Source organism: Saimiri boliviensis, chromosome X, assembly GCF_048565385.1.
Source record: "Saimiri boliviensis isolate mSaiBol1 chromosome X, mSaiBol1.pri, whole genome shotgun sequence".
NCBI classification, from domain to species: domain Eukaryota; kingdom Metazoa; phylum Chordata; class Mammalia; order Primates; family Cebidae; genus Saimiri; species Saimiri boliviensis.
This window is the reverse complement of record NC_133470.1, coordinates 124,438,553-124,463,445: the sequence shown is the minus strand read 5'-3', so window position 1 is coordinate 124,463,445 and position 24,893 is coordinate 124,438,553. Positions and strand designations below refer to the sequence as shown.

The 24,893-nt window shown below is 43.7% G+C and overlaps 1 protein-coding gene across 15 annotated transcripts in view; it reads left to right on the top strand.

Moving 5' to 3' along the window:
• Window positions 1–24,893, top strand: part of TMEM164 (transmembrane protein 164) — a 171,861-nt gene that overhangs the window by 146,283 nt on the left and 685 nt on the right. For 14 of the 15 annotated variants that reach the window (XM_039464045.2, XM_039464046.2, XM_039464044.2 and 11 more), the window contains one exon: window positions 23,540–23,640. In XM_039464045.2, coding sequence (XP_039319979.1) covers window positions 23,540–23,640 — 101 coding nt within the window. Of the gene's footprint in view, window positions 1–23,539; window positions 23,641–24,893 lie in introns of those variants that run through there. The other variant, XR_012515655.1, reaches the window with a different exon arrangement.

Below are 24,893 nucleotides of genomic sequence, written 5' to 3'. Positions count from 1 at the left end.
TCCTGGGCTCACATTGTCCTCCCACCTCAGCCTCCTAAGTAGCTGGGACTATAGTCACATGCTACGATATCTGGCTCTTTTTTTTTTTTTTTTGTATTTTGTAGAGACAGGGTTTTGCCATGTTGCTCAGGCTGGTTTTGAACTCTTGGGCTCAAGTGATCCTCCTACCTCAGCCTCCCAAAGTGTTGGCATTACAGGCATGAGCCACTGCACCTGGGCATTACCTGAATTTTCCACCCTTTCTTCACTGCTGGCTCTTCAGCCAATACAGATGCTCAAATTTTTCCCATTCTAAGAAACTTTCTTGCAATCCCATGCAACTGTCTTCCCTCTTCCCTTCACAGCTAAGTGTCCTAAAAGAATAGTCTAAACAATATTTTTAAAAATTTAGTTCTTTGGGCAAGACAATTTTTGTGTTATCCATGTAACCATCTGTGTTATTGTAATACATGTCCTTAAATCTATTGAGTTTTTTTTTTTTTTAACTAAAACTTAACAGTCTTTTATGAGAAGCCTCATAATAATATCCATGAGATTGTGGCTTTGATTAATTGGTTGTCTATTTTAACACAGTTTAGATACAAAACTGTTAAAAATGAAATATTTATCTGTTTGTCACCTGAAATCACCTCATAAACGGTGTATAACTTTAGGAGACACTTGGGTCTGCCCTTGAGTTTTCTTATCAAAGACCTTTATTCTTCAGAACACTTCACTCTGATATCTAATCCTCTACCAAGCTTTTCACAGAAATAGTACTTCTTAAGATCGCCAGCAGTATCTATCTGACCAAATCTGATGACCATCTCTCAGTCTTTATCCTACCAAATGGTGCTGCATTGGGTGGTATTGATCACTTCATTTTGGAATGCTCTGCTTCTGGGCTTCCAAAGTTCTTCCCTTTCCTGGCTTTTCTACTTCACTGATCATATCTTCTCAAGTCTCCTTCACAGGTTCATTTTCCTGACTCCTCTGAGATGTTGATTTCCTCAAAGCTCTGTTCTAGGCTCACATCTTATTCTAATTCTCTGGTATGGTTTTGCCTGCTTTCATGGTTGAACTACTAGTCTGTCTAGTTATGTCCCTTCCATCACCGTCTACAGCTCAGGAGATTCACATTCATATAGTTTACTCAACATCTCTACCTGAATGTCTTAAGCATATGTCAAATGCAACCTGTCTATGTTAAACTCATTATCTTCCCTGTCAGCCCTCCTGCTCTTCATGTGGTTCATGGCAAGTAGCACCATCCAGTCACCCCAGCTAAAATCTGGAAATCATTCCTGCCTCCCACATGTAATTCATCCATTCATCTCACATATATTAACATATGCCTTCTTCCTGCCAGGATCCAAACTGGCCACTGGGGTGCTCTGATAAGCCAAAATCAGACACTGCCCCGTCCCTCATAACATTCAAAAGCTAGTGGGGGTGGGGCAGGGAGCTGGATATGAGTCAAATATCACATGAATGTAGAGTTATGACTGAGATAAGTACTCTGAAGGACAGGAACATGCTCTTAGGACAACTTAGACCAAAACAAGCTGATTGAGTTTGGGGGTTTAGAGGAGAGTTCCCTGAGGAAATGACATTTAAATAGGAATCCCAAGTCTGAATTGGAGTTTACTAGGCAAGTACAAAATTAGGGGAGGTGACTCCTTGTAGATCGGCAAAATGGCGTGTACAACCGCACTGTGGCAGCAGGAACTCAAGCAGGGTGGATGACACTGGCCCAGAAGGGCAGGCTGGGGGCAGATAGGAAGGCTTTGCCAGCTGTGGTCGGGGGTTTGGCCTTGATTGCCAAAGCTATGGGAAGTCTTCGAACATTTGAAGAAGTGATATAACAGCAGCTTGCTTCACCAATTGATTCTTCTGTGATTTAACTTATTCATATAGTTTATACATTTGAATTCCAAAAATCTAAAATATAAAAAGCCATATTGTGAAAAATGTCTTTCCCCTCCCTTCCCACCATCCATATCGTTCCCTGCTACAGCTCTAAAAGTAACTACCATTTGTGTTTCTTGCATACCCTACCAGAGTTTTTTTTTTTTTTTGCATATACAAGTCAATTAAAAATCTTTTCCCCCTTCTTCAGACATTCATCCTAAAATAACATATACACAACCATCCTGTTGTTATTGTTTTGCATAGCAATATTTCTTAGAGAGCTTTCCATGTGATCCCACAGGAAGCGTCCACTTTCTTTTTTTTTTTTTTTTTATCATGGCATAGTATTACGTTGTATGGATGATGGAATACAGTAAAAATGACAAAGCTTTGATATAAGGCAACTGTATGCCAGATATTGTCTCACACTTTTCCTGTGCATTAATTCATTTAATCCCTATAGTAACTCTTTTAAGCAGGTGTTACTGTTATCTCCCTTTTATAGAAGAGGAAACTCGTACTCAGATAGCAAGTGACAGTCCCAGGATTTGAACCCAGTAGTATGGTCCTACGGTTCTTGCTTTTAATCGTAACACAAGGTTATAACACTATGCCATAAACGTATTTTTTCAGTCTGCTATTGGTGGACATTTAGGTTGTTTCAAATATTTTGATAATATAAATAACACTGGACTGAATGATCTGGTACCTTTGCCATTTTGCAAGTGTGCAAGACTATCTATAGGATATATTTCCATTAAGTGGTAATGCTGAATCAGAGTATATGCATTTGTAATTTTGTTGGATATTTCCAAATCCATAAAAGTTGCACCAGTTTAAATGTTTACTGGCAACGGATGAGAGTGTCTGTTTCTACACGGCCTCAACAAATTGGATTTTTGCCCATCTGATGGGTTTAAAAAAAAGGTCCATCAGTTCAATTTTAATTTTAATTTCACCTTGAGTGAAGCCAAGTGGTTTTTTTACATATTTAAAATTGGCATTTGGGCGTGTAATACGTGTAATACATAATACATGATACGTGTAATACATAATACATAATACGTGTAATACATAATAAGTGTAATACATATTTAAAATTGACATTTGTCTGGCATGTAAGTACCCCAAGCCTGTAATTCCAGCATTTTGTGAGACCAAGGCAAGTGGTTCACTTGAGGTCGTGAGTTTGAGACCAGCCTGGGCAACATGGCGAAACCCCGTCCCTACTAAAAATACAAAAATTAACCAGGTGTGGTGGTGCACACCTGTAGTCCCAGGTACTCGGGAGGCTGAGGCATGAGAATGACTTGAACCCAGGAGGTGGAGGTTGCAGTGAGCCAAGATTGTGCCACTCTACTCCAACCTGGGCGACAGAGTGAGACTCAGTCTCAAAAAAAACAAAATAAAAAAAAAAAAAACTGGCATTTGATTTCTTCTTCCTTGAACTACATGCACCTATTATATGCTCATTGTTCAGTTGCGTTGACCTTTTTACAAAATTTGAATCCTAAGAGCTCGTTATATATAAATATTATCGGTTTACCCTGTATGATATGAGCTACAGATTTTGTTCTCTGTTGTATGTCTTTGACTTTGCTAATGTTTTATTCTTGCCATGCAGGATTCTTACATTTCGTTTTTGGGGGGGTGGAGGGTACAGAGTCTCACTCTGTTGCCCAGGGTGTAGTGCAGTTGTGCGATCTCGGCTCACTGCACCCTCCGCCTCCCAGGTTCAAGTGATTTTCCTGCCTCAGCCTCTCAAGTAGTTGGGACTACAGGTGCACGCCACCACACCCAGCTAATTGTTGTATTTTTAGTAGAGATGGGGTTTCACCATGTTGGCCAGAATGATCTGGATCTCTTGACCTCATGATTCACCCTCCTCAGCCTCGCAAAGTGCTGAGATTACAGGCATCAGCCACTGCACCCAGCCAGATTTTTACATTTCTATGTAATTTATTTTTTATTTTATGGCATCTGAGTTTAGAGTCATAGTTAGAAACCCCTTTCCTACTCCATGGTTGTAAAAATATATATATCCCATATTTTCTTATGGTATGTTTATAATTCCTTTTATTATTATTATTTTTTTATATTTAAATCTGTTACTCACTTGGAATATATCCTGATACACAGTGCAAGATAAAGATCCAACTCTGTTTCCAGCTGGCTTTCCATTTGTCCCCATACTGTTTATCAAATAGTCTAACATGACCTGGTCTGCTTGTGGAAAGATCATACTGGCTGCTGTGTGGGGAAATCACTGAGTCTTCCTACTTTTACCTCCTAAATATCTCTCAAGCTGATCCCCTCTGTGCAGTATCTCTCAAACTCATCCCCTCTAGGAGCCCTACCTCGGGCCAAGCCTTGTGCATCTCTTCCCTCAATGGTAGTAATTGGCTCTGTGTGATCTCTCTCCAGCTAGTCTCCTTTGCTCCCGCTAAGCCCATTCCTGGAGCGTCCAAAGCTATTTCCATAGCTCAAATAGGATCATAGCATTTTGTCATTTGGAACCTTTTGGTGGCTCCCTGTTGTCCTCAGTGCACAAGACCGTATGACCTAGTATCCAACCCCTTTTCCAGCCTCATCTCTTTACACTCCCTTTTTTGTACTGTACACTGTGGTGATACCAAAATCCTTAGGGTTCCCTGAGTATTTTAGCCAATTGTCATGCCTCTGTGTCTTTGAAAATGCGATGACTTCTGCCGGGAATGCTCTTCTCCAGCTGTGGGCCTGGAAAACATTCGTTTCTCAAAACTCACTTCAGTAGTTCCTTTCTGTAACTATTCTACCCCAGCTCCTGCCAGCTGCCTCTGTTCCTCCCATTGTCCTCCTCCTCACATTATAGATTTTCCTTGCTGGTCTCCCTGAGGACAGTTAACTTTTCATTTTTTCTTGGTATATAGGGGATGAGTGAATGAATGAATGCCCTTCTACTGAGGGACATATTCATGTACTGCATAATGCACATAACCTTATACGTCTTACAAGCTAATGTTTACTAGGCACTGCGTTTGTTACATGTATGATCTGGATTTCATTTAATCCCCACAGTGTCCACTAGACGCATGGGAGTACATCACATGGGGCCCATGACCTTGTATGAGAAAAATAATTGCATCTTCATGTCCGTTAACTCCAACTGAAATACACTCATCTCTCGGTATCCATGGGGAATTGCTTCTAGGACTCCTGCCACCACAAATGCCAAAATCCATGGATGCTCAAGTCCCTAATGTAAATGACATAGTTTTTGCATCTAACCTACACACATCCTCCTGTATACTTTAAATGAAGCTTGTCTAACTTACAGCCTAGGATGGATTTGAATGTGGCCCAACACAAATTTGTAAAGTTTCTTAAAACATTATGAGTTTTTTAAAAATTCTTTTTAGCTTATCAGCTATCATGAGTGTATTTTATGTGTGACTCAGGACAATTATCCTTACCATGTGGCCCAGGAAAGCCAAAAAATTGGACACCCCTGCTTTAAATCATCTCAAGATTACTCATAATACCTAATACAATGTAAATGCTATATAAATAGTTGTACTGTTATTTTATTCATATTTTTTTACTATTGTTATTTTTATTTTTAAAAAATATTTTTGATCTGTGGTTGGTCAAATCCACAGATGCAGAACTTGCCAATATGGAGGGCCGACTGTGTGGTATTTCCTTTAGTAAGGAATGTAGATAACAAACCACAGTTATATTAGCAGCAGTTGGCATGCTATCTTAATGTAAATTACACATATTTTCCTCTTATGTTACAGTTATTGCAGACATCTCCAAAAATCATTTGCATTCATCATTACCTCAAAATTTAAAAAACAGATGTGCCTTTTAAAAGCATTTTGATAACTGTATTTCAACCTGATTATTTTCTGTTGTAATCCTATATATTCTATCTCATACACATAAATAGTTTATTCTGAAAGGGAGCCATTACACTTCCCCAGACTGCCCAAGAAGTACATAGTATCACCAGGGTGACGAGTCCCTTTACTAGAGTTTATTTTTATTTTTTTGAGACAAGAGTCTCGCTCTGTTGCCGAGGCTGCAGTGCACTGATGTGATCTTGGCTCACTGCAAACTCCACCTCTCAGAATCAATTAATTCTCGCACCTCAGCCTCCAGAGGAGCTAGAATTACAGGCATGTGCCACCACGCTTGGCTAATCTTTGCATTTTTAGTAGAGACGGGGTTTCATCATGTTGACCAGGGTGGTCTGGAATTCCTGGCCTCAAGTGATCTGCCTGCCTCTCTGCCTCCCAAAGTGCTGGGATTACAGGCATAAACCACTGTGCCCAGCCTGCATTAGAGTTTAATCTAGTGTTTGAAACCAGTTGGGTAGAGATGCCTCTATGCTGCCTGTCCATGGAGTCGCTGGATTCAGATAGACCATCGGTACAAATCCTAGTTCTACCACTTGCTAGTTAGTTCTGGCATTTGGGGGAGAACCTTGACCTCTCTGTGTCTGTTTTCTCACTTGCAAAGTGAGGGTAGTAATAGTACCTACCTCATAGGGTGTTACGAGGATTTACTGAGCTGATATATGAAAAGTATACAGAACAATGCCTGGCACATAGAAAATACTATGTATTGTGTTTATATTATTAACTAAGCCCTGCTCTGCCTTTTGTTAATTGTACATCTTTCTTCCAACTAGACTGTGGGCTCTAGAGGTCAGGATTGTGCTTTGTGTGTTCTAAAGCCACGGAACCTTGCATGAACTGAGAGCTTGCTTGTTGTGGATTTAATATTGCTGGTACTCCCTCCTGTGAGACACCTGTTTCTCCTCTGAGCTCCAGGATACCTCTTTCTCCCGGTTCTCCTACTTCTCAGGTTCTTTCTCCTTGGGCTATTTTGCTCTGCCTGCCCCATAGATCCTGGTGTTCTCCATCAATAGAGCTAACACAGGCTCGAGAAGCGGCACAGGTACTTCAAAAGTAGCAATTAGACTCCTCATTTCTGTACCCCTTCTCTCAACCTGCTTGTCTTCCTCCTCTGTTTCCTGTCTTGGTTAGTGGCTCTACTCTCCATCCACTGTCAAAGCAAAAAATGTAGGCAGCATCCTGGATCCCTTCCTCTGCATCATCCCACATATACATCAGTTCAGAAGTTCTGACAGTTCAAATTCTCAAAATTATTTGCAAATTTGGCACTTCCTCCCCATCCTCAATACCCCTGTCCTAGTGCGGGCTCTCAGCCTCTGTTACCAGGACTACTTTGCTTAATCTCTCCTCTCCCTGCCCCCTGATTCCCCCTACCTCGTACTCAGTCTGTCCTCCATACAGTCTCCAGAGTGACCATTTTAAAGAAAGAGCAAATCTGATCTGATTTTGCTCCACTCCTTAAAAAATTTCATCCAGGATGACCAAACTTCTTTGAATGGCATTCAAGAACTTTCAGTCTGATTCTTGTATATCTCTTTGACCTCATTTCTCATCGCTTACACTCCAAGTCTGTTACTTTATTATCTGGTTTTGTTTTGTTTTGTTTTTAGAAAGGGTCCTGCTAAAAAAGAAAAAAAAGAAATGGGGTCTTGCTATGTTGCCCAGGCTGGAGGGCAATAATGCAATGATAGCTCACTGCAGCCTCGAATTCCTGGGCTCAAGTGATCCTCTTGCTCTGCCTCCCAAGTAGCTGAAACTGTAGGTGCACACCACTGCACCCAGCTCATTACTTCACCTTCTGAATAAACAGATCTGCTGATAGGTTTGTCCAGCCTTCCCTGCTTTGTGTCCAGACTCACACTGTTCTACCTGAAAGCTGGCAAACTTCATGTCTTCCTTTACAAATTAGCTCAAGGGTACTACTTCCTCTCAGGAGGTGTCTCTGACTTTTCTAGCCAGCCAAGGGCATGTATTCCTTAATGTGCCTTTATGCTTGTACTTTTATTAAAATATGCCATGAGTGTAGCAACAGCCATTTCTAGTTGTCTGTGTTTTGCCACTAGGTGGCAGTAGTCACATCTTTCAGGAGATTAAGATAAACAATTAGTATTGGATATTAATTTTTTATTTTAATTAATAAAAATGATGATTGAATTAATAATTGTCATAATTGAGATGCTATGGAATAAGGGTATGGGTAAAGTCCACGAGGCCCCTGGATTTTGGGCTGGGTGACTGGGTGGAATAGTCATTAACTGAGAGGGGTCGCAGAAGGAAGGAGAATGTTTTAGAGAGTGTCTTAGTCTTTTGGGGCTGCTACAACAAAAATGCCATCAACTGAGTGGCTTCTAAACAATAGAAATTTATTGCTCACAGTTCTGGATGCTAGTAAGTCCAGATCAATGTACCAGAAGATTCAGTGTCTGGTAAGGGCCTGTTCCTCATAGATGGGGTCTTCTCACTGTGTTCTCACATGTGGAAGGGGAAAAACAGGCTTCCTTGGGTGTCTTTTCTAAGGGCACTAATCTCATTAATGAGGGATACACCTTCATGACCTAATCACCTCCTAAAGGCTCCGCCTCTTAGCACCATGACATTGGCCATTAGGTTTCAACATGAATCTGAGGAGGGGAACATAAACATTCAGACCATAGCAGAGAGGAAGATGATTTATTTTTAGTTTGAGGTGCTTCTAGGATATCTAGGTTGAGATGCCCAGGAAGCATTAGGATAAAATATCCTGGAGCTGTTCAGGGGAGTCTGGACTAGATACTGACTTTGGTATCATTGGTTACAGAAGCAGGAGATGCAAGCATTGGGATGAATGAGCTAGTCCAGGGTAACTATATAGTTAGGGAGAAAATAGGGCTTAGAAAAAGCCTTGGGGAACATCACCTTGCAAACTGTAGACAGAAGAAGAGTATAAGGAGATTGCAGGAAAGGTCAGAGTGATAGAAGGAGAGGCTGCTTGTCCTGAAAACTAAGGCAGTAGAATTTTTCCCCAAAGTAGTATTCGCCAAGCCATGTTGTATCTAGGAGGTACAGTAAAATCGGGCCCTCAGAGAAGTGGGGATCAGAAGGAAGAAGTTAAGGGCATCAAGGAAGGAGAGGTTAGGGCATTATGGAGCCAGGGGAGGGCGTTTGTCCTCCTCCCTTCTCCCCCTCCCATTCTCTCCTTTTTTCCTCCTTTTCCCCTTCTCTCTGCCCCAGGGCTGAGCATGTTCAAATGCTAAGTTGAAGCCCAGTAGAGCCAAGGAACATTGAAGGTAGCAGGGAGAAAGGGGCGTGGATGAATTACCAGTTGATGACAACTGCTGAGAATGACAGGGGTTTGTTGGTGGATTGAGAAGGGTAATGACAAGAGGAATAAGTGTTGTGAGAAATAGAAGAAGGAGATAAGCCTAGACTCTCTCAACACTGTCCAATGATGATGAAAATATCCTATATCTGTTCTATTCCATATGGTAGCCACTAGCTACATGTGGCTTTTGAGCAGTTGAAATGTGCCTAGGGGGACTGAGGAGTTGGATATCTCATTTGATTTTAAGGTTAATTAGTTTGAATTGAAATTGATTGATTGATTGATTGATTGATGAGATGGAGTCTCACCCTGTCACCCAGCCTGGAGTGTGATGGCATGATCTTGGCTCACTGCAACCTCAACTTCCCAGATTCAGGTGATTCTCCTGCCTTAGCCTCCTGAGCAGCTGGGACTACAGGCACAGACCACCACTCCTGGCTAATTTTTTATATTTTTAGTAGAGATGGGGTTTCACCATGTTGGCCAGGCTGGTCTCGAACTCCTGACCTGAAGTGATCAACCCACCTTGGCCTTCCAAAGTGCTGGGATTACAGGCATGAGCAACCTTGCCTGACCAGAACTGCAATTTAAATAGGCATATGTGGTTAGTGGCTATTACACTGGACAATGTAGTTCTAGAGGGTTGGTGACTGGCACTGTGGGACCCTCCTAAAACAGGAATCCGTGCATTTTTCTGGCACTGGTTTGTACGACTATCCCATTTGGGATTCAGCAGCCTAAGTGGAAGAGCAGAACATCTGGCTGGAGGGATCCATTCAGTGTTGGGGCTTTGTATGTAGGGTCAGTATTATTGAAGATCTAGAAAGTGAGGGATGTTGGGGGAGCGGTCCTGGACAGTCCTGGTAATCCTGCAACACACATATTGCTTTCAGGTTTCTGACCAAGGACAGGTCACCCAAGGAGCAATAGCAGAATGGGAGACAGAGTAGCACTTTATTATTAGCTGAGCAGGTACCTGGTAGCTTTAATGCAGGGCTTCTCTGGCAGGCTGGATGAGAGCTTGCAGCTTTGGTCTCAACATCTAGATGAACTTCCCCACTCTGTACCTAGAGAATCTAAGGTGGCTAGATGTGTAGTGCAGGCCCGCCCCCTTGCTTTCTACCCTATCAAAGGCACTGAGAAGCTAGAGTAGAGAAGAAGGTGAAGAGGCCTGGCTATGCAAAGAGATAGGTTCTGCTGAGATGTGCACGATGAAATACACATGCTGCTAATTGCAAAGCTAGACTACCTGGTTTCAAATCCTGGTTCTCTTCCTTACTAGCTGTGTGATTTTAGCCAAGTTCACTTACCTTTTCCATGCTTCAGTTTTCTCATCTGTAAAATAAAAATAATAACATTATTTCCTCATATGGTTGTAATGAGCGTTAAATGGCTTAATGTGTTAATATACAAAGAGCTTATAACATGTAATGATGGTATGTAAGTTGTTTGCTATTATTAGTATGGTTTCAGCTTGCCAATGTGCTGTGGCAAGTATACTGCCTACTAATAAAGTATACTGCCTAGTAACCTAATACAATGTGGCTTGAGCAGTTTTTCTTAGGTTCTCACCTTTAGTAAGTCACCCTTTGGGGATGATGTAGTAAGGGGATAAGTAGATGTGTAGGGAGAGGGAGATGAAGAGTTTTCTTTCCCACCAGGGAGTTGAGGGTGCTGGTGTCAGAGTTCAAGGCCATGGAGTCCAAGTTGTTGTGCTAGAAGAGAGCTGGGGAACGAGGAGGAATTCCACAGAGGGAGGTAAGGGACATGAAAGGATCACAGGTCACAAGGAGGTCTGGGGCTCGTGCATAGTAGGAATAGGGATATGAAAGCTCAACTGTCGGGAGATTGTGGTCAGATGATCCCAGCAGAGGCAGGGTGGTTCAGAGTGATGACGGAAAGGCAGGTTGTGGTTAGTGCGGTAGAGCAGACCTGTAGACTTGAGGAGGTTCAGGAGGCCACGAGGTTAGGGTATTGGAAGAGGTGCCTGCATGCATGTTAAAATCACCCAGAATGCCATCAGGAAAAGGTGTAATGTATAAAGGAAGATGGTAAGCTAAGTGACACTGATCTGAGATGAATCCAATGACCTGGAGGCCAAGAAAAAGTGACAGTGACAAAGAGGAGGAACTGAATCTCAAAAGAGAATGAAGGAAGAGTAAACATCTAGAAGCAATAATGGAGGGTTAGAGGAATTGCCAGCTTCCCTTCCCTCACAAAAAAAAAAAATTGCTGCAGAAATAGAAGGATTAAAAAAGAATTGCCTTCTCAGAGCTGTTAGTGAAAGAAACCACATCCTCAGCAGACAGCCGGGATTCCTTAGGGTGAAGAGGTGAAAGGGACATTCTGGGGAAAGGTGGCAGGTGTAGATGGAAGGGTTAAGCATAAACATCTCTGGCCGGTGGTGGTGGTGGGCTTTCAGAGGTTCTAGTCTGCTGATTGGGAGGAAGTCAGCCACAAGATGGTTAGAGGAAAATGCCCACACAGATTTAGGACCACAGTTTGGTCCCACCTGCAGGGCTGGTGACACCACTCAGGAGTTCACCTCTGAGAACTCCCCTTTCTTCATCCTCGTGATGTGTTTTGTGATTGATTAGTTGTGGTTGTTTTCATTTAGGCAGCAGTTCTTAACCTGGGGTTCACAAATAGGATTTTAAGGGATTCAGTAACTTGAATGGGGGGAAAGTCACATCTTAATTTTCACTGACATCTAGCAGAAATGTAGCACATGAACACAGGCAACAAGTGTCAGTGGTCTTATCCCACCTGTGTCTCTGTTGTCAGTAGCGAATCACGGATGGCTTCCTATCATGTTACAGTCATAGTGGCCATCTCAGGACAGGGTTTATGCTCTGATTTGAAAGCGATGCTAGTTATTAGGCCTGCTGCTAGAACTTGTGATTAAATGTGTTTATAAAGAAACATAATTAGTATAATACAGAATTAAAAAAAAAATTGGTAACTGTATTTTAATATAATTGAATTCCTTTGTGATCCTTTGCCTTTTATTTTATGCATTTCAAACATTGTTCTGAGAAGCAGTCCTTTGGTATCCCCAGTCTAACAGGGTGGTGGTTGCCAGAGGTTGGGGGTGGGGGCAGTCCCTTGCTTTAAGGCTGCTGGGAAATCCCTTTCTGTTTCACTAGAGGGAGCTCTTGTTTCAGAATTGGTGAGCAGTAACCTCAGGCTTGACACCCAGTAACAAGTTTGTTTGGTTTTTGTTTTGGGACAGAGTCTTGCTCTGTCACCCAGGCTAGAGTACAGTGGTGTGATCTTGGCTCACTCCAACCTCCACCTCCTGGGTTCAAGGGATTCATGTGTGTCAGCCTCCTGAGTAGCTAGGATTACAGGTGTATGTCACCATGCCTGGCTAATTGTGGTTTTAGTAGAGATGGGGTTTAATCATGTTCCCAAGGCTGGTCTTGACTCCCAAAGTGCTGGGATTGCAGATATGAGCCACCATGCCTGGCCGAAAAGGTTGTTTTGAGATACAGGCAATTCAGATGTCCTTGGGGTACATTTCAGGAAACTGGGATTAAGAACCTCAGTGCCGTTTGTTCTCAGCAGGCCTCCTCTCCCTTGAGTGGGCTTTCAGCTCATCTTCTGGAGGATGAGAATTGAACCTCCTGTGCTAGTTTCTCGGACCAGTTAAAGCGGAAGCACTTTGGCCAGTGGCAGCTCAGAAACTGGCCCCAGGGTCATGCTGACCTCAGTAGCCAGGTTGAGTTTCCTGTTTCTCCTCCATACCAGGGAGCCCATGCCCCCTCCCATCTAGTTAGTGTTAGGATGTTGGAGAAGTTCCCCTCTTCCATGAGGCTTCCCTGTTCCACTATAGCGGTCGGGTAAGGGCAGGTGAACGTGTAGGAACTCTGGTAAATCCTGAAGGCTCCTAAAGGGTTAGTGAATGAGGGAGGAACTGAGGGATTTGAGAGAGTGGCCAAGGGCTGAGCCTTGTTTAACAGGTGGATAGGTGAGTTTCTGAAGGCCACTGCATTGTCCCTGCTGAGGAAGAAGTGATTGGTGCTCAGGAGTCCTTTGTGGGAGCACATGGTTAAGTCAAGTGTTTTCCGCCTTAATTTTATCACCTTCCAGGAGGCACTGCTCCTCACACTTGGCCAACTCTGGCCCCTTCACTGGCATCTTTTCTCAGGTCTCTTGGTTCATCTTCCAGCTCCATGATTCCCCCACGTCAGTGTTTCTCCTACATTGTCAGAGGACCCAAGCATCAGGATCACCCTGAAGCACTTGTTACCGAAGTGTCTAGAGATTCCAGGGCCCACTCAGACTCCCCGGATTCAATTCTTTGGGACAGGGCCCAGGAAGCTGCATTTTCCACAACTTCCCTAGGACAGTTGTTCTCAAAGTGTGGTCCCTGGACTAGCAGTATCTGCCTAACCGGGGAACCTGTTATTAACGAAAATTCCCAGATTCCAGATTCCAGGCCTAATTAGAAAACTCTGAACAAACTCTAATTAGAAACTCTGAAGTAGCAAGCTGGATTTTAAGAAGCTCTCCTGGAGATTCTGCTTTTGACCCACACTCAAGTTGGAGATCCACTGCCCTAGCGGCTTCTGGTACAGAACGAAGTTGAAACCTCATTGCCTCAGATGATCCAAGAGTTGGCTCCCCCTTGCTTAGAGCTCACCAGAGACCCAGCTACAGTCACACAGAAACTTGGTAGTTGAAGATGGGACCTGGGTCTTTGAACTTCAGTGCATATTCTGCTAGGTCAGGTCCACCTGTTGGATTCTCTGCCACTTCAGGGTCCTTACCCTGTGTACTACTGTCAGGGGGCTGGCTGTCTGATCCTAGATGAACGTGGGTCTTTAAGTTGCCTTAGCCACAGGCTACGTGGCCAGTGAGCCCAAACTAGGCTCTTCGAGGGTGAAGCATGGCCTGGGTAGACTCTCCAGCCCCTTAGGATGGGAGGTTGGCAAGACAGACCTTCCATGTCAACACTCCAGGACATCCGCCACTTCCAGGTACAGTAAACAGAAAAGAAGATAGGTTCTTTTGGTCAAATGCCTGGATGAGGGGAAACCTGACTTGAGCCCACACTCAGTGGCTAAGAATGGGGAATCAGATATTCATGATAATCTTGAGGTTGTGCCATGCTGAGATATCTTTTAGGCAGCTACAGTTTACAAAGGCTAAAAATGGATGTATCTCATTTAAAGAGTACCAAAGATGGGATGACCTTGTTGTTAGAAACCAAACTTGTCATTGTCTTTCCTATCCCCAAACCTGCACTTTCTCCAATGTCCCCCATCCTTTTCGGTGATACCGTCACCTACTTGTTATCCAGGCCAAAACTCTAAAGCTAATAATTGGTTCTATACTCTCACTCCTACCCCCAGCCAATCAATGACCACATCTTATTAATTTCAGCTCCTGATCATTTCTCAAATTTATTTCCATGACTCCAGCTTTAGTTCAGGTCAGATCATCCGTAACTTTGTTTATTACAACAGCCACTTCACTGATCTCCCTGCCTCTAGTCTCACCCTGTTTCATTCTAAGGGCACATAGGATGAGGCCTGAGAATTGGTCATTGGACTTAGCAATGAAAAAGTCATTTGTGACCTTGATGGGAGCTGTTTTGGTGGAGGGAGGAAAGCCTGACCAGAGTGAGTTGAAGAGAAAAACAGTAAGAGAGAAGAATTATGGATAGGGAATATACCAGTGCTGTCCAATCAAAACGTGTGAGGCACATATGTAATTTCCAATGTTCCAGTAGTTGCATTAAAAACATGTAAGGGAAACAGGTGAAATTAATTTTAATAATAGATCTTACTTAACCCAGTATATCCAGTATTTTATCATTCCAATATAATCAATATAAAAATTATTACCAGGATATTTTGCTGGATTTCCTTTGAAATCCAGTGCATATTTTATATGAACAGCACATCGCAGTTCAAACTAACCACATTTCAAGTGCCCACCAGCTACATGTGCCTAGTAACTACCATATTGGACAGCGCTGGCATAGGCAATTATTTCAAGGAATTTTGCTGTAAAGTGGAGCGGAAGAGTGAGGTAATAGCAGGAAGGGGAAGTGAGGTCAAGTGTTGACTTCTTGGTTTTATAATGGGAGCTATTACAGTACTTTTCGTTTATACACTAATGGACTTAATCCAGTAAAGAGGAAGAAATTGTTGACTTAAGATGAGGAAACAGCAACTGGAGTGATGCAGCTGAGCAGGTGAGCGGGGATGGGATCTGGATGCAAGTGGAAATGCTGGCCTTGGCTAGGACACAGGGCAGTTCATCTGTGCTGATGGGAAGCCAGGGGAGTGAAGGGAGAGCATGTTGGGCACTGATGCAGATAGATGGGTAAATGTGATTGTGGGAAGTTGTGGAAGTTTTTCTTTGATTCTTCTTTTTCTCCATGAAGTGGGAGGCAAAGTTAATATCTGAGAGTGAGAATGGGATGGAAGTATTAAAGATTTGAGAAGAGAGAAAATATTAAATTGTGGCCAGGAGCGTGACAGAGTGAACAGACTGGGGAAATACAGTATGATTGCCTGGCAGCATGAAAGATGCACTGGAGGTTTGTGATCACGGATTTGAAATGAGAACAGTCAGCACTGTTGTTTTTCTCCAGTACATTCAGCTGTGAGGGGCAAGCAAGGCAGAGGAGGAGCTTTGGATTCAACCATTTTCTTTCCAGCTGGGTACAATAATGAAAGGAACAATGGAGTCGAAGGTGTATGTAAGAGATAATTAGAATCATGGGCCATGGAACTTAAGGATGGAAAAGGGAGCTGTGAGGGACAGTCAAAAAGATGGCAGGACCAATGGATCGCAGATTCCACTGGAGTCAAAGAAGTGTTGGGGTCATAGTTATCAGGAGTGAGCTGGAAAGAGAGAAGTGGTAGTTGAAGTGGGAATGCTTGACTTGGAGATTAGGAAGGGGACATAGATATACATAACTATAAGGTCTCTGGCACAACCATGACAATGAGTGGCTGAGGTGTGGTAGAGGGCAGTGTCATTGAGAAGAGGCCAAGGAACTGACAGACCAGGATGTTGGAAGGTTCATCAAGATGCATGTTGAAATTATCAAGAAATCTGATGGGTGGTAGTGAGTCAGTTACTAATATCTTCAAGGAATGAGGGCCATGACCCATATATCTGTAGATGACTGTGAAACAGAAGGATAGCTGGTGGTACAGTATGGTAGTGGTGGGATTTTAGGGAGAATGGAGGGCTACTCGTCTGGGCACTGCAATGAAAAGAAAGAAGTTATCCGTTCTACCTACATGGGCCAAAGGAGAAAAATCAGTCACTACTTTAGAGGGCCGCAGATGAAGCAGGCAAGGAGAGGTAGGTTGGCTAAGAACAAAAGGGTGAAGGGAACATTCAGAAAAGAGATTGAGAATATAGGGAATTGAACTAATGATTTATCTGTGATTTCTGCCTATCCTGTTCTCTTTTCCTGGAATTTCCTTCTTTACCTTATACACATAGAAAACTCTTCTTCCTCTTTCATCATCCAGCGCCTGCATTGCTACTTTCCTGAAACTGCTGTTGCAAAGATTACCAACTAGTGATCAGCATGTTGCCAAGCCCAGTGGAAGTGCTTGTCTTTACTGTACCCCTATAGAAAAGTGTCTTCCCAACGAAATTTTCTGTGGTGATGGGAGTACTCTATCTTTGCTCTGTGCAATATGGTGGCCATTAGGCACATGTGACGGCTGCGTACATGAAATGCGGCTGATGTGACTGAGAAACCGAAGTTTTAATTCTGCTTGATTTTAATTCATTTAAATGTAATTAGCAACATGTAGCAAGTTGCTACCTTATTTATTGGTCAGAGAAAGTAATAGAGCACTTAACATTGTTGATCCTTTCCTTCTTGGAAATTGATGTTCTCCTGACTTCCAGCACACCTCTCTCCTAGTTTTAGGATTGCCTCTTTAATTTTGTCTTTAATCTTGACTTCTTATGGATCTTTCTCCTTCTTCTAGCCACTTGACTGTTGCTGTTTTCCAGGCTTCCTCCTTGATCCTTTTCCTTTCTTTTCTTTTCTTGTTTCTTTGAGACAGTCTTGCTCTGTTGCCAGGCTGGACTGCAGTGGCGCAATCCTGGCTCACTGCAACCTCTGCTTCCTGGGTTCAAGCGATTCTTCTGCCTCAGCCTCCCGAGTAGCTGGGACCACAGGCACGTGCCACCACGCCCGCCTAATTTTTGTATTTTTAGTAGAGATGGGGTTTCACCATGTTGGCCAGGATGGTCTTGATCTTTTTATCGCATTTTGTGGTCTCCGTCTCATTGGTCATATCCATACCCCAAGTCCTGTTTCCAGGCCATCTCCCTCTCCTGAGTGCTAGACCTGAAACAGTCTATTGGAGACATCTGCTGGTGTAGTGGATTGGCATTCAGTGCTGTCATGCCCCAACCTGAGCTTATGTCTTCCCTAAATTACCTCCTCTCAGTTACTGAAGTCATAGACCTGGAAGTTGCTCTAGATGTCTCCTTCCTGTCTGACAAATCGCCAAGTCCTCTATGCTACTGCAATAGCATTTGAACCTGTCTTCAGTCTTGTCCCTCTCCAGTCTATTGTCCACACTGCTGCCAGAGCTGTCTAGGTAGCTGAAACATAAATTTGACCTTTTTATTCTCCTTGTTAAAACCTTTCAGTGGCTTTTCACTGTGTATAAGATAAAGGCCAAGTTCCCGGCATGGCAAACAAGGCTCTTCATGACCCAGCCTCACCTGCCTGTTCTTCCAGCTTCGTCTGACACGTGTCCTTTCTCACAAAGTTCTCTGCTTTCCAGTAACACAGAACTGCTTGTAATTGCACACAAATCGCATGCTATTTCGTGTCTTCACACGTTTTCTCAGGCTATAACCTCTGCCTGGAGTGTACCCTCCTTCCTTCAAGGCCCTGCCCCAACCCCTTCTGGTTCTGCAAAACTCACCTCAACTGTCATCCTCTCCAACTGCTTTTCCTCAGTCTCCCCGTTACTTACTGCACTTACTATACCATTGCATCATTCACTTGTAAACCACAGGTAGTTCTCAAGGGCAGGGACTATCTTTGCTTCCTTCTTTCCAAGGCCTGGCACAGAGTCTCACTCCCAGTGTGGACTCCATAGATGTTGAGTGAATGGGTACCATGAATAAGTGAGCAAGTTGAAGGAAGCAGGAATAAGATTGAAGAATGGGATGCCACCCTGCCCAGTCTCATCTCCTTGGTATAAGTCCTTCATGGGTGGGATTATAGGATGAAAAAAGGGGCCCCTGGGAGGCCTATGGGTATCAGTCTTGACGGCTGGTGGTGCAATTGACTTTTTTCCCAGGACTCATAAAACTTGCTTCTGGCAGAAATCGATTTTAGAAAAAGCTATTATCTAGGTTTCCCCCTACCTTTACAGCTGACATGCTTCTCTCTTCCTGAGATATAAGATGCTAGCAAAAAATGCCACAGATTTTCTTAAAGTAGAAAAAGGTTTTATATGTTTAATTTTTTGAAAGTGCTTTGGTTTCTGTTTTCCTTTAGAAGAAAACTGGGTTTTCACTGGGATTTTCCCACAGGCCACATGCAGGTATATAGAAAAGAGAATGATGTGTGTTTGCATTGCAATTTGCATATATCTGTGTAGACTGGATCATCTATTCTCAGAGTACTTTCTCTTTTTCTCTTTATTTTTTCAAAGAATTTGAATACTTGATCAACTTTTGAATGAAAAGAATCAACAACAGTGAAAGGCAGTGCCATAGTGGAAGTCATGCTTCATAGAGAAGATCACCTCTTTAGAAGATTCCCCCATCCTCTTCCAGTCTTTTATAAGATTTTAGATGGTTGTGGTAACTGTGATAAAAAAACAGCAACAGCCATCTGCATGCCAGGATAGCTGTCGTATATGCTTTTATATCTCTCTTATTCTACTCACCAGCCCTTAGAAGTAGATGTTACTCTCAGTCCACCAACAGGAAAACAGACTTAGAGGGGCAGCACAGTTGGCCCGAGGTCACTCCTGTGGGTGGTGGCAGAGCCATGACTCAAACCCAAGACTGGCTATCTGGCCCCAAGTCCTTTGTTTTTAAACTGCTAAATTGTGTTTTCTATCATTTGTGTATTACTTGATATTTTGAGTTTTTTCTCCTTGACAATACTAGCCATAGACAGATATATAGTTTGGCTGGCTGTCATTTGAATGGTAGTGGACTCTGTTGCACAATGTGGACGTATCAACATTGTGTTATGTAACTGTCTCCCCACTGGGTTTGTTTCCAGTTTCTCAATATTAAAGATAGTGCAGGTGTAAATATCTTTGCACAAATAAGGGTGGTTTGTTGGAATTTTTAGGTGTTTGATGGTGGTCTCCAAAGTAGTAATTTTGAGCCAAAGGGTTATCATTTTATGATTCTCCAGAAAGTCTATACCAGTCATTCACCCAAGCAGTGATAATTTTTGGAGTGCCCACTGTGTACCAGGTGCTGGACGTGAAGAGGTAATTCAGAAACAGCCCCTCTCTCAGAGAACTAAGTCTGGTATGGGATAGATGATGCTACACAGAATGAATGCTACTAAAGTAGGGGTTTGGGCAAGGGGCAGTAAGAGCACTGAGAAACGTGTCCCCTGGTAGCATCTGTGAGTGTTCCTTTACCTCTGCAGCACAGGGCAAGACAGGGGAGGAACACGATGACTGGAGGGCTTCCCCGGCCGAAGCCTTGTCCTGGCTTTCCCCAGGGCTGGCTGCAGAGCTGCCTCCTGGCTGAGGACACCCTCTCCACGCACACACACTCTCTGCTTTCCTGACACTGCCACCTGACTCACAGGGCGTGGCCCTGCTGCGCAGTTGCCACTAGGGGGGCGCCGAGCAGAAAGGATGGAGGGAGAGGACACCTGTGACAGCAGACTGGGGGCTCCAGCAGTGGGAGGAGCGGTAGCCTAAGCACCTGTCAGTCTTTCAGGTCCTCTCTTCCCCTGTATGCTGGCCACAGCCAGGGTGACTACACAGTGTCCAGTCCACACTCATTCGGCAGACAGGAATGTGTGCATGCCCTAAAGGCAAAACTCAGTGCATTTTCACACACCAAGTACTGTGCTAGATGCTAGGAATGCAGAAGCGGCCTGACATGGTCTTCGACCCTGAGGTGCACTTGGTCTAGTGGGTCGGACAGACAAAGGAAGAGACAGTCCAACTTGGTGTGCTGGAGGTCTTCACAAGTGGCAACAGGAGCATTGAACTCCCTAGTGAGTCCCCTGGCAGTGTGTGAGAGTTCATTTTTTCAGTGCTTCCGTGTTGACTTTGGCTGTGACATTGCCCCTATTCCAGGCTGGAATTTCTCCGTCTATAAAATGGAGGGAATGATATCTATATTTGAAAAGGTCCTTCAGACTCAGATGTGCCATGAGCCTGGAGCAAACCTGAGCTTCTCCCACAGAAGAGCCCCCACCCCTGGTCCCCACTTTAGTCGCTGAAGAAAGCCTCCTTTCTCATCTCCTCTCCACGTGCTCTCCTTACATGATTTTCCTTGGCATTCCGCCTCTGGCCTTTTCCTTCTCTCTTAATACCTATGTTCCCATTACTTCAGTTACTACTGTGTGCTGATAACACCTACCTCGCCAAGCTCGCCACCATCCTCTTCACTGAGTTTATGACTCATATAATAATGAAAATAATCAGCATTTGCTAAATCACAGATACAATACTGTAACTACGGTATATTAGCTCATCTCTCCAACAATATTGTGAATTGGGCAGTGCCACCCCATTCTATAGGTGAGTAGAATTGAGTTCAAGAGATGCTGAGACTTTCGCAAGGCCCCGAAGTTGATAAGTGATGGGGCCAGGATTTGCAAACTTTTACCTGTTGAGCTTCACTGCCCATGCTTTCATCCATGACACTGTATCCTAGAGTATCGGCAGCTGCCGCAGACCTCAATTTCATGTCTAAACTTGGCCTTATTGTCTTCCTTCTGTTCAAATCTGCCTTTACCTCTCTTCTCCATTGCAATAAATGGCACCATCAACCCAGTGATAGCCAAGCCAGAACCCTGGGAGTCTTCCAGGATTCTTCCTCTCCCTTACCAACCCCTATCTCCCTAACAATCTTCTCCAGTCTTCATCCACATCATGGTGAGTTTTAACCCCCTCTCCTCCAAGCTTGCTGCTGTCGCCTTCCAAAGCCAGTCATCCTGTTCTCTTTTTGGGCCCCTGCAGCAGTCTTCGTACCGGCCTTCCTGCCTCGACTCTGTCTGCTTCGGTCCATCCCCTGTACACCAGCCAGGGCAATCTTTTGCAAACACACATGTGATCACCTCACCTTCCTGCTTCAAAACTTCCACCACTTTCTGTGACTCCACAGCAGAGCTCAAAGCTGGCCACCCCTGGGCTGAAATCCATACAGATGACATGTTTTGCTTGGTCCATTGAGTGTTCTTAATACATTTTGAATGAGTCGCCAACATTGGAAAATCAGGAAATTTCACATAAAAATTCATGTATATTGGCTTCTCTTGCAAAATTGGAAAAAAAAAAAAAAAAAAAAAACCTGGTAACTCTGGGTCTGCATCCCTTCAGGGCAGTGATTGGATGGAGCTGAGTAGTGGTTGCCCTCTTTAGAAGGGGTATGGGCTTTTCAGTTTGACAGTCTCCAGCATCTCCTAGCATCTCTTAAGCCCTGGTCACACTCCTGCTTCTGATTATCTACCTTTGAGTTGGGGCATTTGTGCTCCTGATCCTGGTGCATAGGATGAAGCCCAAAGCCCTCAGCATGGCTTCTTCCAGTGTCCCATATGTGCCAGCCTGGAGCAAACCAGCCCTGCCAACCTTTGAGTCTAATACCTGCCACTGCCCCATCACACTCTCCCCTGTGGCCCCATGGAACTCTTATCCATAGTTCTGTGAATTGTCCTGCTCTTGTCTGCCTCCATGCAGGCCTGTACTTTGGAATTCGTAGGCCCCTCCTTAAGTCCTGTTTGTCCTTCTGGATTTTGCACCAATGCTTGCTCTACCAAGAAACATTCTTTGTCCCCCTGGCTGAGTTTTGTTTTCCCATAACAGGTGGCACAGAGCTCAGTCATCCCACCAGCTGCACTGTGTTGTGGTTGTTGACTGTGAGTCTGTGATTGCAGGGAGCCTGCCTTATCTTCCTATCCTCAAAGCTTTGCACAGAACTTGGAATACACAAGGTGCCTCATAACTGTTGAATGAGTGGATAAATCAGTGAAAGACTGACTTTGGAAAATAATAGTCCGGGATGTGATGTCACCCCTAATTGCTTGGCGTGGGGGTTCTAGGTCCCTTTCATTCTTGAGCACCCCCTCTGAGTTCAAACCCAGAGAGAAACCCACAACATCCTATAAAGTATGCCTCCGTTCTCCAAGCTCTGGAATACATTCAGGCCTACGGGGATGGTACTTTTTAGCAATGATAGAAGGAAAATATATCATTTTTCATATCCCTGGGGGAAAGTTGGCAGATCCTTCAGTTATTTGAATAATAATGATGATAATGCCAGCATCTAACACTCACTGAGCACTTACATTGTACCAGAGCCTGAACTAAGAGCTCTCAATATAGTTTTATTTATTCCTCCACCACTAAGAAGTAGGTAGTACTATTGTCTCCATGTTATAGGCAAGTAAATTGAGATATAAGGATTTTAAACAACTTTTCACGTAGCACATAAGCGGTAGAGTCAAGATTTGAACTCAAATCTAACTTCAAAGTTGACATTCTCAACCACTACACCATACTTCCTCAATGACATTTCTCTTTAGAAACATGAGGAAATAAATGTGGGAATGAAGGCTATACATGTTATATATAACAGTATATATATATATATATATATATATATATATATATATGCATTCTTACTGTACATATAACATATATATATACTGTTACAGTATATATGTATATGTTATATGTACAGTAAGATTGTAACAGTGTATATATATATATATATACTGCTATGTGTACAGTAAGATTGCAAATATATATATATATATATACTGTTATATATAACATGTATAGCCTTCATTCCCACATTTATTTCCTCATGTTTTTTACATAACATATATAACATGTATATATATATATATATATATATATATATATATATAATGTTATATGTACAGTAAGATTGCAAATATTAATTTTAAAAGGAAAGAAAAAATCCTGAGGCATAGAGAAAATGACCAAAAAGACAAACTCATGTGAAATTTTTCTTTAATGAATACATACTACTTTTATGATTTAAAAAAAAGTCCTCCCTTTGTAATGGCCCCAGAAACAGAGGGCAGGAAGGGGCTGGTTTGAGTACCCAGCTAATCAGTAGGGCTGTCTCGAGTAGTTGCCACTGATCAGTAGAAGGAACAGTCATCAGGCAGCAGCTGTGACCTCACTACCTGCACCCTCATGGTGCAAAGGAGAAGTGAGTCACTATTCCTGCCATTTCACTGTCTCCCTTCTTCCTCCAGGTGCTTATACTCCAGAGCCCCTCAGCAGTTTCCGGTGGGCTCTTCTCTCAACTGGCCTCATGTTCTTTTATCACTTCGGCGTCTTGCAGATCCTCGGCCTGGTAAGTTTGGTTATATCCCCTTCTATCCCCTCTGTTTGCAGTTCTTCATAAATCTTGATAATCCTGGTTGGCGCTGGCGTATCACTTTGTTTTGAAAATACAAGATGCTAAAGGCCAGGATGTCAGATTGTTGTGTCTGGGTTGCTGATTTATGATTCATAGATTCACATCCTTGGCCTCTCCAAAGAGTTTTCTGAGTCTTTTAGTAATGACTGTTTCTTTCATCCCTGGGGAGGCAAGGATGCCTTTCACTCATGGCCACTTGGGTCAGAAACAGTGAGCTGCAGCTGGAAAGTGGTTTGCTGTGGAACCCATGGGGAGGCAGGACCCTGACCCTGGCCCTGGGCCTGGGGGAAGTCTTCTGACTTTGGGTCCATCCTGGGCCCATTCATAGGCCTTGAAGCCTGGGCTTTTCTCTGAGTTTCAGATCCAGTAGAAGTGTGGTGTTGGGGAAATCCTGTGGCATTCTGGGGTGTTTAGAACTTCCTGGAGCATGAAGAATGATTGGACTCAGTAGCTGAGTTATTCAGAGCCCAAAATTGCTGAATGCAAGAGTGTATATCAGTGGCAAAATGAGTAGGAAGAGCTCAGGGCTGGGGCTGGGGGTCAGGAGACCCAAGTTCAAGTGCTGGTTCTGCCACTGCTCTAAAAGAGTCACCTTACCCTTGAGGGCACAGAGTTCTCCACCTCTCTGTGACATGGTATAAAAGCCCCAACTTCCCTGAGAGGTGGTGAGGACATGTTTTTCATGTGAACAGGCTTGAAGGGCTTTGGAAGGCAGCTGCCATAACTGTCCTCGGGACAGGTGTGGCATGTCTGGTTTTGTGTGTAAGCGGCAATAACGGAGCATTAGCAATGTGGAGCCTCGCGTGACCTAGCATGACTAGGGCGTGTGACCGATGTCCCCAACACCTTTGTAGAAGCAGTCACTTTCTCTTCTTCATTCTGGTGTATGGCGCTGCTCTGGTTTGCTGGGGGCTTAGTCTGAGCTCCTTGCCAAAATGTGATGCTTCCTGTGCTCTCAGAAGGAAGCTGTTCGATGTTCACACCCTTACCACTCGCTGCTCTCCACTGGGATCCCTGATTCCAGAGGCATCAGTGTGCTCATGTCACCCTACATACCATGCTTAGGCCATGCCTCCTACAGGGACGGCTCCCCTCACCCCATTCCTCACCATAACCCCCCATCCATCTTTCATGAGTCCATTCAGGTACCACTTCTATCATGAAATCTTCTCTGAGGACTCAGCCCC